The sequence below is a fragment of the Hippopotamus amphibius genome, chromosome X (assembly GCF_030028045.1).
Source record: "Hippopotamus amphibius kiboko isolate mHipAmp2 chromosome X, mHipAmp2.hap2, whole genome shotgun sequence".
Taxonomy (NCBI): domain Eukaryota; kingdom Metazoa; phylum Chordata; class Mammalia; order Artiodactyla; family Hippopotamidae; genus Hippopotamus; species Hippopotamus amphibius.
Genome location: NC_080203.1, coordinates 3,290,338 through 3,302,571, shown reverse-complemented (window position 1 = coordinate 3,302,571; position 12,234 = coordinate 3,290,338). Strand labels below are relative to the sequence as shown.

The window sequence follows — 12,234 nt, the reverse complement described above, 5'->3', positions numbered from 1 at the left end:
AGTCTGGGCTGTCCTGGTCCTGGGCATACACACATGCCCACAGAAGGGGAGGTAATCTTCACAAAACTCACCAGCCACCAGCATTCTCAGCTTGCCAACACACACAAAGCCGTGTCTTTAGTTTGGGATTCGATCCTTCATGGAAGGGCCAACTCTGGAGTTTGCATTTTCACGTCTCCTAATTCCATGGTGAGGAAAGGGAGCCTTCCCCTTGCTGCACCTTCAACTGTGGGTCCATCGCCCCACACTTCTGTGTGTTGCTCTCAAGTCATGATTCACCCTCGCCTACAGGAAGGGTTTGGGACTTGGGCACCCAAAGTTCATGGAGGCCCCATGCCTCTCCCTGGCTGCTGTGTTCAGACTTTGCTCTAAATCCAAAGCCCCAGTGCCAGGGAAGCTGCCAGGTTCCTTTCTCCCACAGAACGTTCTGGTTTAGTGGTTTGTACGGAGTCAGGCATGTCCATCAAGTGTGCAAGGGCTTTGAGGGAACAGAGGAAGGACAGGGCAAGTGCTGGATGGAAGGATTTGGAGTTCTATGAGCTTCACAGTGAGACAAGCAGAGGGTAGAGGGTGACCACCCCCCAGTTTCTGTTGTGGCCATTGTCATTGTTGTTCAGAAGCCTTTGCTTTTATTGTTTTTCTTCTCTCCTTTTCTTTTCCTTTAATGGGGTGGGTGTTCCCTTAGTCCTTCACCTTTCTCCCTACATTCACATCCTTTCTCCGCCTCCACCACACCTTACATTGCAAATAGCAAGCGATTAAAGTTCAAAACAAAACCAGGGTAATCCACTTTCAGCCGTGACCTTCACCCCCTCTGCCCGTGCCACAACTCTTTATCAGTAGCACAGTCCCATGGCAGAGTCTGACACTAGCATCCCTTCTCCGCATGGCCGAGGTGGTCCCGCGGGTCTGGAGCATCGTGCGCCCCGTCACCGCTGATGGAACTCACGGTGAGGGGAAGGCAGGCCAGGGCTCACACGCAGGGGTGAGGGCCGGGCAGCGAACAACAGAGAAGTAAGCTTGCGCTGAGTGCAGGTGGTCACCAGCCTCAGAGGAAAAGGAAACGGAACGAGAGAAACATTAGTGGTGCTATTTGGATAAAGGTTGTCCAGGGCAGCCTCTCAGGGGATGGATTGTGAGCTGAGTTCCAAGCAGGGGGACAAGGCCGGCGTGGGCCGATCTGATGGAAGAAGAATGTAGGCGAGGGAAAGGGCAGGTGTGATGGCCGTGGGGGACACTGAACCTTGCTGTTCCGAGCCCTGCGGATGGAAAGCGCTGGTCGGGGGCACTCCGGTGGGAGGCACGTGGCAGGCCGTGTGGGCCCCCTCCTCCCAGCACCTGTCCACTGAGCCCCTGCTGCACGTGGATGCCATGCTGGGTGCTGCAGACGTCAGGGAACCACACGGACAGACCCTTAGCCTCAGGGGCCTTATGTTTCAATGAAAGGAGGCAGAGGAGAGAGTAATGGGATGTGCGGGAGGAAAGGAGGCGTGAGAGGCACCAGGTGCTGGGGGAGGTGGGCGGACTGCGGCTGTAAACGGAAAGAGGTGGGGGGAGGCTCCAGGCTCACTGGGGAAGAGCCTTCCTGACAGAGGGAACAGCCAGTGCAGAGGCCCCGAGGCAGGAGTGTCGTGCTTGAGGAAGAGCCAGTAGGCTGGACAAAGTAAAGGAGAAAGATGAAGAGAATGGCCCTGGCAGGACTTTTCCTTTGAGGGAGACACAGCCATTGAAGGGTTTGGACCAGTGGAGGGTGCGACATGCTCTGACTTTTTGTTTGTAAAGGTTGCTCAGGCTGCCATGCTGACAAGAGACTGCGGAGGTCAAGGGTGGCAACAGGGAGACATGGGGGGAGACTTGGGGGCGGGGGGGGAGGTAAAGTTGAAGAAGCAGGCAGGGCCCCGAGTCTGGACTTTGAGATTGGGGGTCCTTAGCAGACAGATGCCTAGAGGCACCCAGGAAATGCGTGGATGTGCATGGAGAAAAGGCCCAGACGGCCCTGGGGCCCTTGGCCACGAGGGGATAGGCAGCAGCAGGAGAAGGATCTGGAGCCCAGTGTCCAGCCCAGAAGCAAGGGTGTGGGGGGCACGGGGCACCCAGCCGGACAGGTCCCCAGGGAGTGGCGGCAGACAAGAACAGGGCTGAGCGAAGCTGGGCCCCTTGGTACCAACAGCTGGAGGGACCAAGAGAGGGGCAGAGAGTAACCTAGACGAGGGAAAGGGAGGTGGCCAGGGTGGCCTAGGCAGTGAAGGGGGAAGCAGGCTGCATCTCAGAAGCCAGGAGGTGTGGGGGGCAATGAGCCCTCAGCCCCAGCCAGACCTGCTCCTCGTTGGCTGTAATCTAGGAGTCCTCTTTACTGGCCGGTGCTTTTCATGTCTTTCTTTTCCCTTCAGATTATCTTACAGTAACCTGGACTTGGGCGGGGTGGTCCACGCTGCACAGAGTGGTGTGAGTGCCGCCACAGTCAGGACCCAGAGCAGCTTCCGCAGCTGCTGGAATGTTTGGAGTTCCCACCTGGTAGATGCCGAGGGCAGGGCCTGACTCAGTGATCAGAGATCCCAGGGACAGCCGCCACGCAGGTTGGAGCCCGGGAAAGATCCAGGGAGCAGGCAGGGGGCATCTCTGTGCCCAGGGGTTGTGGGTCCCTGGCAGACACAGCTGCAGCAGTGGAGGTGGGGAGGGCTCCACTGTGGAGAGGTTTGCGAACAAGGGATCGCGAGACACGCTGATGTGCGGCACTGGGGTTGGGGGTAGGGACCTCCAAGGTTCAGCCAGAGCCCTGCCCTGGGACGCGAAGACTAGGCGAGGGGCAGTGTCGGCAGGCGCAAGGCTGAGGGTCCTCCTGGACCTCCTTCAATTTCAGAGGCCCATTAGGTGGAGGCAGCGCAGGGGGCGTCAATGGCGTCGAGGTGGGCTGTGGGCTGTGGGCTGCGGGCGGCTCTCACAGACTTGAGGGCAGTGGCATCCCTCCGGGTGTTCTACAGATGGAGAGGAGGACCCCTGGGACAGCCCCAGGCCAGGAGAGGAGCTTCAGGAGGCAGTAAGGGCACATGCTGAGGAAGGGCGCTGGACACACCCGGCTGTGACCAGGCTTTCACAGGGACACACTAAACTCCGCCGTGGGGATGTCCTCAGGCCCCCGGGTGCGAGCTCTGTCCTCCAGGGCGGCCTTCTCTTAGAAATGGTTCCCCGTTCCCACCCAACCCGTGTCCCGGGGGCTGACTGTGCCTTCAGCATGGGATGGCCTGAAAACATCGCGTCACAGGACCAATCCCAAGCCATGTGTTAAGAGCCCAAGATTTGGACGCGGGGAAATGGAAGCTGGAGGGAAGCTGACTCACTGCCAGCTGTAAGACGCTCAGGATGACTCAAGCCAGCGGCGCATGTTTGAGCAGGCAGCCCTGGCACCTCCTGTCGGTGACTGAGCGGCCGCTCTGCACCAGGCTCTGGCGACAGGCAGCAAACAAGGCTAGTGACGGGCATTGCAGTGAGTCTTTGATTACACCTGGGAGGAGTGCCCTGAAGGAACCTTCCAGGCCAGAGCAGCAGAAGCTGGGGAGGGAAGAGCTGGCTGCCCTCTGGGGGCACAGGGAGAGCTGAGGATGAATTTGAGCAGGGCCTGGCCTGATCACATGACCCAGGTCCAAGTGAGGGGAAAGGATGTAGCCAGGGCACCGGATCACTGCTGGCGACCTTACCACAAAGGCCTCCAGGGTCAAGGGCAGTCGCATGCCATTTGCTCCCGTTTCTGTGGCTTGAGGGGTGTGACTGGCAGCCGGAGTAGGTCCTCTGCCACCACCATGCAGCCACCGCCAGTGTCCCAGTGGCTCTTCCACAATCCTGGCACCAGAAAAGGCCCAAAACATGAGGCCACATCTGCCACGGCCACAAAACTGAATTGTTTCATTAAAAATGTCAAACAATCCTCAATTTCTGTGTCACCCGATCTCAGAAGCCAGTCTGGGGAACGAAGGGGCCAACAGCAAATGATGGCCATCTACGACCTGGAAGATGTGGTTTCCCCAACCTCAGAGAAAACCCTAACTGGATTTAAGATATGGAATTAGAAAATTCCAATTTTCTGGAGCTCTTTGGCTCACTTTTTTTGCACTTGACTGTGAGGTTCTCCTGGTTTAAACTGATCTAGGAGCACTGAGCTTGGCAGAGCAATGCTGACCTCAGGGTCCAGACACTGGAGGATTGAAAGGGACTCATTGTCAATACTGGGATTCATGGTCTAAACCAGGGGGCAGCAAACTTGTCCTATGAAGGGCCAGAGAGTCACTACTTTCAGTTTTGTGGGCAGAGTCTCTGTGGAAACTACACAGCTCTGCCCCAGACCTTCAAGTCAGCCACAGACATGCACAAAGGGTGCGCATGGCCAGGTACCCTATAAGACTTTATTTACAAAACCAGGTTGAGGGCCAGAGTTAGCTCTTGGGCCACAGTTTGCCAAAACCTTGTCTAAACCAAGAAAAGCCAGCCCTAGAACCTTGGACCTGAAAATGGCTTTAGAACTCACGTTATGTCCACCTACTCGGGTAGGGAGGCTCTGGCCTCCCCATCTCAGCACAGGGCCAGCTGGCTAGTGTGGGGCCCAGCCAAGGGCTTCCCATTGATTCTGCCTTCTAGAAGCATGAGGGAGCCCAGGCTGGGGGCCCAAGGAAGGAGCAGAGAGTGGCGGCAGCTCTGCAGCTTATAAACCCGATGAGATTTGAACACACACGGAGGTGAAGGCAGGGCAGCCAGCGGAGGCCGAGGGGCTAGTTCTGCAAGCAGGGCCCTGCAGGAGGCACAGGGGTCAGGGGTGCCTGAGCTCAGCTGGGGCTGCAGTAGCTGGGGAGCAGGGCGTTGTGGGAAACTCTTCCCCGGGGGGCACTTGTGCTGATCTGAGGTCTGCAGATCCCAATGGAGCAGCCAGGGAACAAAGTGTAGAAAACCTGAGTTGGGGGCAAATATGGCCCCCAACCAGATTCCAGGGACTGACAGAAGTTGTGTGGCTTGGAGAGTGAAAAGAAGGAGGACACGGTTGGCAGGTGCAAATCAAAAGTGGGGTCATTTTTCATCTTGGATGCCTCCACATCGGGGACTGGCAGGCTAGTGGGCCTGGAGCTCTGTCAAGGGGCCTGGGCCGCAGTCCCTGGTTATAGCCAGATGAGCCCAGAGCTGTGGCCAGGGCGAGAAGGTGAGCCTGGGGGTGTGGTCAGGGAGGAGGAGGGACAGGGGCAGGCCACGGCTCTGGGCACCCCGGAATAGAGTAACGAGCAGTGGAGGAGATGGAGACAGAGAAACTGGTGAGGCAGGAGGAGGGCCAGACAGGGGCAGTGTCAGGGAAGCCAGGAGCCCTTTCCAAAAAGAGGGGCAGTCGGCCCCTGGGGGATGAAATAAGATGGAGACACAGAAGGGTGGTGGGACTTAGCGGCAGGGAGAGTGATGGGCAGATGGATCTGGGCATGGCCGGTGTGGGCTGCAGCCACAGGAGCTGGGGGGCGGAGGAGAGGACCCTGAGAAGCCAGGGAGGGGGACCCATTCGAGAAAGGCCTGCAGTGTGCCCACAGGCTGGGGACTTTCTCTTACCAGAAAGTTCTTCAGACTCTCTGGGAAGAGAAAGTGGAGCTCCCACTGTCCAGCATTGTCCCTTTGCCCAGTCATCTTTCTGGGCTCCCATGCTGGGATCCCCCAGTGCAGGGGAAGTGGGGGGAGGAAGCAGCCAGGAGTCCCACGCATCCATCGCTCTTGAGTTGCAGACTATCTGCCCAGGTCAGCCTAGAGGAAGACGTGCCATTTGTCCTGCATGTGCATCAGGTGATGGGAGGAGGACCGCAGCCAGGCAGAGGGCTCCAAGTGTTCTGTTCCAAAAGACAAATGTTTGTCATGCAGTGACCCCTGCTATGGATGTGGGCGGAACTCGCTGGCCCCAGCCAGCCACTGACAGTCTCCTTCCTTCTTCCTTCCTTCCCGTCCTCCTCCTCCTCCCCTCCCTCCTCTCCCACCTCGGCCCCTGTCCTTCCCCCTCCCCCTCCAGATCCGGGTGGTGAAAGCATTCCGTAGCTCCCTCTACGAAGGCCTGGAGAAACCAGAATCCAAGACCTCCATCCATAACTTCATGGCAACGCCCGAGTTTCTGATCAATGACTACACCCACAACATCCCGCTCATCGATGACACGGACGTGGACGAGAACGAGGAACGCCTGCGGGCCCCCCCACCGCCCTCCCCCAACCAGAACAACAACGCCATAGACAGCGGCGTCTATCTGACCACGCGCGGCACCAAGTCAGCTACCTCGTCAGTGTTTTCTTCCAGACCCGGGAGCCCGCTCCACAGCGTGGAGACGTCCCTTTAAGCAGAACTGCTCTCAGCACGCGCACGCCCGCACACACGCGCACCTGGCTGCGAGGGCACCGGCCACAGGGAGGGCCCGCCAGGCGGCTGAAGATGCTCCACAGCACTTGCCAGAAGCCAGTCCTTTCTAGGCTTCTTACCCAGAAGGACCAGGAGGGGGAGGAGGAGGAAGGCGAGACCAGAGAGCAAGAAGAGTTGTGTTCCCCCATTTTTCTATGGAAGCTTTTCTAAACGAACACTGTAATTCCACTGAATGCTCGCTGCTTGGGCTGTGCAGCGGCGCAGGGGCTGGTTTCAGTTTATTGGGAGCTTCGCGGCACCCCCTGCAGAGCATTTGGATCAGCAGGTTCAACAGGTGAGTGCCGCTCTGCAGGAAGGATGCTCCCGCCCAGACGGTCCAGCGGCCCAGCACCCCCTCCACAGGACGCATGCAGTCGGTCGTGTGTGCGTGTGTGCGTAGCCACATGTGTGCGCGTGTAGACGTGTACGTGCACATAGGACCAGATGCATATCTAAAGAATAAGGAACTACTTACCGGCATGATATTTCCATTCCTCTTATCGGGTGTTTTCATTTTGAAATTTCATTGTTTGCTGCGGCAGGGTTTTTCAAGGAACTAGACTGCAAGAATATCCCCCCCCCACCCCGCACTGCTCCCCTCCCCCCAGTCCCCTCCATCCTCCGTCCTCCCAGCACAGTAGGGGAAGGTCGGAGGAGGCAGGCGGGAGGCCAGAGCCGTTACAATCAGAACATTTGGAACATTTGCACTTTGAGACCCCTGCCTATAGAGAAAAAAAACCATTCGATGGAATTTGTATTTAAAAGGAAAATACCAAAGTATTGATGAGAATGATCCCCTCCAGCAGGTGAAAGGGGGAGTTTTGCTTTCGGTTTCCTTTGGTTCCAACTCCAATTCCAAGTTCTGAATTCTGGCCAGTGGATGGGCTTTCTTTGTCAGCGCCTCAATGTCTAGAGCGTGAAGCCCATCCCCTGCCGCACCTGACCTCTTGGGACGATCCGGAATCCCCCGAGCAGCCCCAGGAGAGCCAGGTCCCTGGGTGGAGGTGGGGAAGAAGGCAAAGAGAAAGAATGCGGAGACAGAGGGACCGTCCAAACCCAGAAGGAGCTGACTCGGCCACAGCGCGGACCCCAACCCCCTTGGTGCCTCCACCTGGACGCCCACTCTGCTCTGGCAAATGCCAAGAAGTTGTCACTGAGGCCCTCATAAAGTGACTGGGAAAAGTTCTCAGTCACCACCCGCCAAATCGCAAAGCGCCCTTCTGATCCTGGTCTTCTTATTCAAGGCTAACTGGGAGCCACAGGGGCATGGCCTTGGGTCTGCAGCCACCTACAGCAACCTCGGGGAAGCCAAGCCCCTGGGACCCATGGCACCGCGGCTCTGTTGCTGTAACTGCGAGTGCGGAAGGCTGAGGAGGTCAGCTCTGCCACGTCGTCAGCCAAGCACCGATCTGCAGGTGGGGAGAGCTGGGCCTGGGCTCCCCAGACGGTTCCCTTGGGAGCCTCTCCTGGCAGTGTGGGCACCCAGCGTGCCAAGTCTCAGCTTTCCTCGAGTGAGTGATAACCAGGGTGGGAAATGCAGAAAAAGCAGAGGTTCTTTTACCTTCAGAATTCTTCTGTCTCACGTTTTGCAGGGAGGAGGTTGGGGTCCAACCACGGCTGGTACAGGTGCCTGTTGCTCAGGCCTGGGGCTGAGCCGCTGGGGGACAGCTGGGAGCTGAGGGCCGGAGGCGCAGGTGTGGAGAGGCACGCTCAGCAGTTGAGCACCAGCTGGATCGGTGGCGAGGCTGGTTCCCCCATCCCATGCCTGTGCGCGTCCGGGTGGTGGCGTCCCAAGTGTGCTCAGTCCCCGCTGTTGACACTGATACCATGTCACCCTGAGCAGGAGTAGTCAAATCTCGGGCAAAGGAATTTCGGTTCAAAACGCAAATCCCACTTAAAATGCCAGCTACTGATACCTTAAAGCCATCCCTTTTTTCCAAAGGGCACGTTGAGAATGTTACCCATTTGTAACTTGTTCCCTAATGTCCTTGTTTAAACAACAACAAACAGGGCAACTCAATTTGTTGAGGGTCTCTGTGTTCTTAAACAAGAACTAAAATTGGAAATGTTTGAAGTGAAGAAGATACGCTGCGTAATGCTACGCTCACGGGCTTCTTTTCATCCTCTGCTGTAGACACGTTGGTAGAACAAACGGTTGACATATAGTACAAAGCCTTGCTGCTGCTGTCCAAAGTCGCCTCCTGTACACGGCAACTCTTTAGTCCCTAGGTTGCCTTTCCACGGGGTGTGGGGTGCAGATCGCTGCTCTCATTTCTGTGTGTCTTCAGGCCAGGGGCCCTGTCTCATTGGGAAGCCCCTCTCTCTAAAGCATTATCTTACACGGAATGGCTTGGTCAACTGTGTTCAGTTATTAAATCTGTTTTACATTTTTATCTGCCTGTTATAAAGATGAACAAAAATATCTTAATGAAGAAGACCACAGATGCATAATAATTTAAAGCCTGTAGTTGAATTTCCTAATTTAAAGAATAGACCAAAATTTCTGTGTATTAAAAAAAAAAAATGAAAGGCTCCTACAATCTCAGTCTGACTAACGTGTGTGATTATTATTATTATTTGGTAAATTCTCCTCAGGACCTAAAGAGAAGTGTCTTCCTCCTCTTCACCAAGCTGGGGTAAGCCGGGGAGCAGCAGGGTTTCCCTGGGGTGGCGGCCACCTTGCCGATCCTAACGGAAGGAGGAGAGGGCTTGCCCGCCCTGTGGGGTCAGGTTCGCATGGTGGTCCTCAAACTGTCTTGACCTGGAAGGGCCTGACCTGAGTGTCCAAACTGGCATCCTCAGAGGAGGCTGGGGGCAGGGAACATCACCCAAATGCCAGAACCCTGGCACACGTGCAGACAGCCTCTTTTCTTATTGTGAGAAAGTACACATAACATCGAGTTTACCACCTGAACCATTTTTAAGTGTCCAGTTGGGCGGCATTAAGTACAGTCACGGTGGTGTGCAGCCATCGCCACCATGCGCGTCTAGAACTGCTCATCTTCCCCAGCGGAAAGTCTCTTCCCAATTAGACAGCAGCCCCCGTCCCCCTCCCCCAGACCGTGCCCCGCCCCCAACCTACTCTCTGTCTCTAGGAAGCTGACGACTCTAGGCACCCCATACGAGTAGACTCATACACTATCTGTCCTTTTGCGTCTGGCTGATGTCACTGACCATAATGCCTTGTAGGTGCATCCCTGTTGTAGCAGGTGTCAGCATGTCCTTCCCTTTGAAGGCTGAATAACACTCCCTTGTGTGGATGGACCACATCTTGTCTGTCCATTCATCCATCAGTGAACACTTGGGTGGTCTCCACCTTTTGGCTATTGTGAATCATGCAGCTATGAACACGGGTGTACAAATATCTGTTTGAGCCCCTGCGTTCACTTCTTTAGGGTGGACACTGAGGAGTGGAGTGGCTGGGCCCTATGGTAATCTCCTGCTGTATTTGTGGAGGGATGGCCACACCATTTTCCATGGCACCAGCAGCATTTTCTATGCCCCCTAGCAGTGCACAAGGCTTCCAATCACAGATTTCCTCTTTAAGCCAAAGCCATGGAAAGAAAGCCCATTGTTGCCCTCATTCGCTTGCTCCAAGGGTCACTGCCCCATTCATTCCTTTGCTCACTTTGAACAGCTGTGCTGGGGACAGCCGTGCTCCACGGCCCAGCCCCTCTGCTCCACCAGCACAGCCACGAAGGCAGCTCTGGCCCAAGATTTGCAAATGACTTCCGCAGCAACGGTGCCCAAAGTCCCTGTGTCCTGTTTCCTCATGTTTCTATTCCTCCACTCTGCACGTCACCCTTGTAGACTTAGCCAGGCCAGAGGAAGCATTTTCCAGGGAAGCTGCCAGGAAACGAGCAAAATGGCTTCTAAGTTCCCTCCCAAGCGGCAGAGTCCATACTTCCAAAAAAGCCCAAAGACAAATGGCAGAAAACAGCAGACGAACAAATAGCAAGGAGCTCTTGCTTTGTTGATGTACAAGGCCATCTCAAATCCTAAAGCTAAGCAAGTCTAGGTTGGGCCAAACACCATATCAAGACAGCTGCACCTTCCGGAGAGATCTTGTTCATTTATGTCTGAATTCTCTTTTCTGCGGACTTCCACTATCAAATATGACCCAGGTTCCCATGGGAAGAAACTGGTACTTAGCCAAATGCCTTGGGGCCAGGAAAGTACTACAATACCCATCGCTTCACAAAGCCGGACACCATCTTTACCAGCCAGCAGCCTGGGAACAGGCGTGGGTGCGAGGAGTCAGGAGAAGGTCCCTGTGCGAATTTTCTAGGCTGCTGTAACAAAGTACCACAAACTGGGTGGGCGGGGAGTGGAGGGGGCCCTAAAACAACAGACATTTCTTCTCTCCCAGTTCTAGAGTCAAGGTGTGGCAGGGCCACGTACCCTCTGCAGGCTCTAGAGGAAGATTATAATTTCTTCCAGCTTCTGGCATCACCAGCAATCCATGGCTTGTAGACACATCACTCTAGTCTCTGCCTCCATCACCACAGGGCCTGGGCCCTGTGCGTCTGTCTTCACCTGGTATTCTCCCTCTGCACAGGCCTATTTCTGTGTCTCTCTGTGTCTCTCTCTTCTTATACAGGATACCAGGCACATTGGACTAGGGCCACCCTACTCCTGCAGAACTGCATCCTACCTTGACAACACTGCCAAAGACTATTTCCAAATAAGGTCCCATCCACAGGTTCCAGGGCTTAGGATGCGAACATGTCTTTGGGGGACACCAGACACCCCATCCCAGCTGAAAAACAAGAGATAGGCTGAGCCCCACATAGAACCTGGTTTGCCCCCCTCCTTCCTCTGGCTTGACAGGCCAAGGAAGGATCAGCATTTATCACTTTACAGTAACTAAGATGTGCTCTGGACTAAAAAGCTCCTGGAAGCTTCGGGTTCTAGAAAATCTTATCTCAATCTCTCATTGCTGACCTTTTTGAATCTAAAATAAAGGAGGTGGAAGGTCGTATATCTTTAATTCCTTCTATCTTTTACAAAAGCCTCAGTGATAGGAAGCCAAAGCAAACAAAAGAAAACTACCCTGCACCAAATTTTAATTCACATTCTATGGCCGAGCTGTCCTTACAAAGCACAGCTGGCTGTCATGTATTCCCCCAAAGCATCCCATAACATCCCAATACCTTTCCTTATCTCTGTTCCGATGACAACACACACTGAAGGTGGGACTCACAGCCTTGGCCGCATCAGGAAGACACGCAGACGACCTCTTAGTGACAAGCGCTGAGAGGACATCGAGAGAAAGGAACTTGCCTGATACCTGGTAATCGTGAGAGGCAACTTAGGGCCACAAAACGTCCGGAGAGGCTACTGTAAGCCCCGCAGCCCAGAGCTCACCCGCTTCAGCACGGTGGCTCTCGGTTGGGGTGGGGACACGCAGGCAGGCAAGGCCGGGGAGGGGGAGGGGGCTGGGTCTGGCCTGTGGGGAGGAAGGGGGTGATGGAGGCAACGTGCCCTCAGAGGCCTGCCAGCTGGGCCCCTCACCCTCCACCGTCCACACCCAGAGTCCCGGCCCCGGGCCCCAGGCTTTGGTGCTGACTCTGTCGTCAAAGGGCACCCAGTTGAGCTGGAAAGGACACACTCCTTCACCCTGGAGACAAATAACAGTCACTTCGTAAACCCAAGCAAGCCCTACTGCCTGACTTGGTCACCAATAAGTGACCCCTCCCTGTGCCCCTCACCCAGGGCACCCTGGAAGTGCCAACCAGCCCCCATACCTGTGGGTGCCAGAGGGCACGGTGGCCAGTGTCCAGAGCCTCGTAAATGTGGTGCAGTGCCTGGGACAGTCCCCCAGCCCTCACA

The 12,234-nt window shown here is 55.6% G+C and overlaps 1 protein-coding gene and 1 long non-coding RNA gene across 15 annotated transcripts in view; one reads left to right on the top strand and one right to left on the bottom strand.

The window, feature by feature from the left end:
* ATP2B3 (ATPase plasma membrane Ca2+ transporting 3) overlaps window positions 1-6,343 on the top strand; it is a 41,403-nt gene extending 35,060 nt beyond the window's left edge. For all 14 annotated transcript variants that reach the window (XM_057717956.1, XM_057717951.1, XM_057717957.1 and 11 more), the window contains one exon: window positions 6,023-6,343. In XM_057717956.1, coding sequence (XP_057573939.1) covers window positions 6,023-6,343 — 321 coding nt within the window. The remainder of the gene's footprint in view (window positions 1-6,022) is intronic.
* A 948-nt stretch (window positions 6,344-7,291) lies between these two features.
* Window positions 7,292-11,642, bottom strand: LOC130842495 (uncharacterized). Its single transcript, XR_009050454.1, has 3 exons — window positions 11,556-11,642; window positions 11,057-11,161; window positions 7,292-8,237 (listed from the first exon to the last, which is right to left on the bottom strand). It is a non-coding gene; the product is annotated as an uncharacterized LOC130842495 (long non-coding RNA).
* Between the last annotated feature and the right edge of the window lie 592 nt (window positions 11,643-12,234).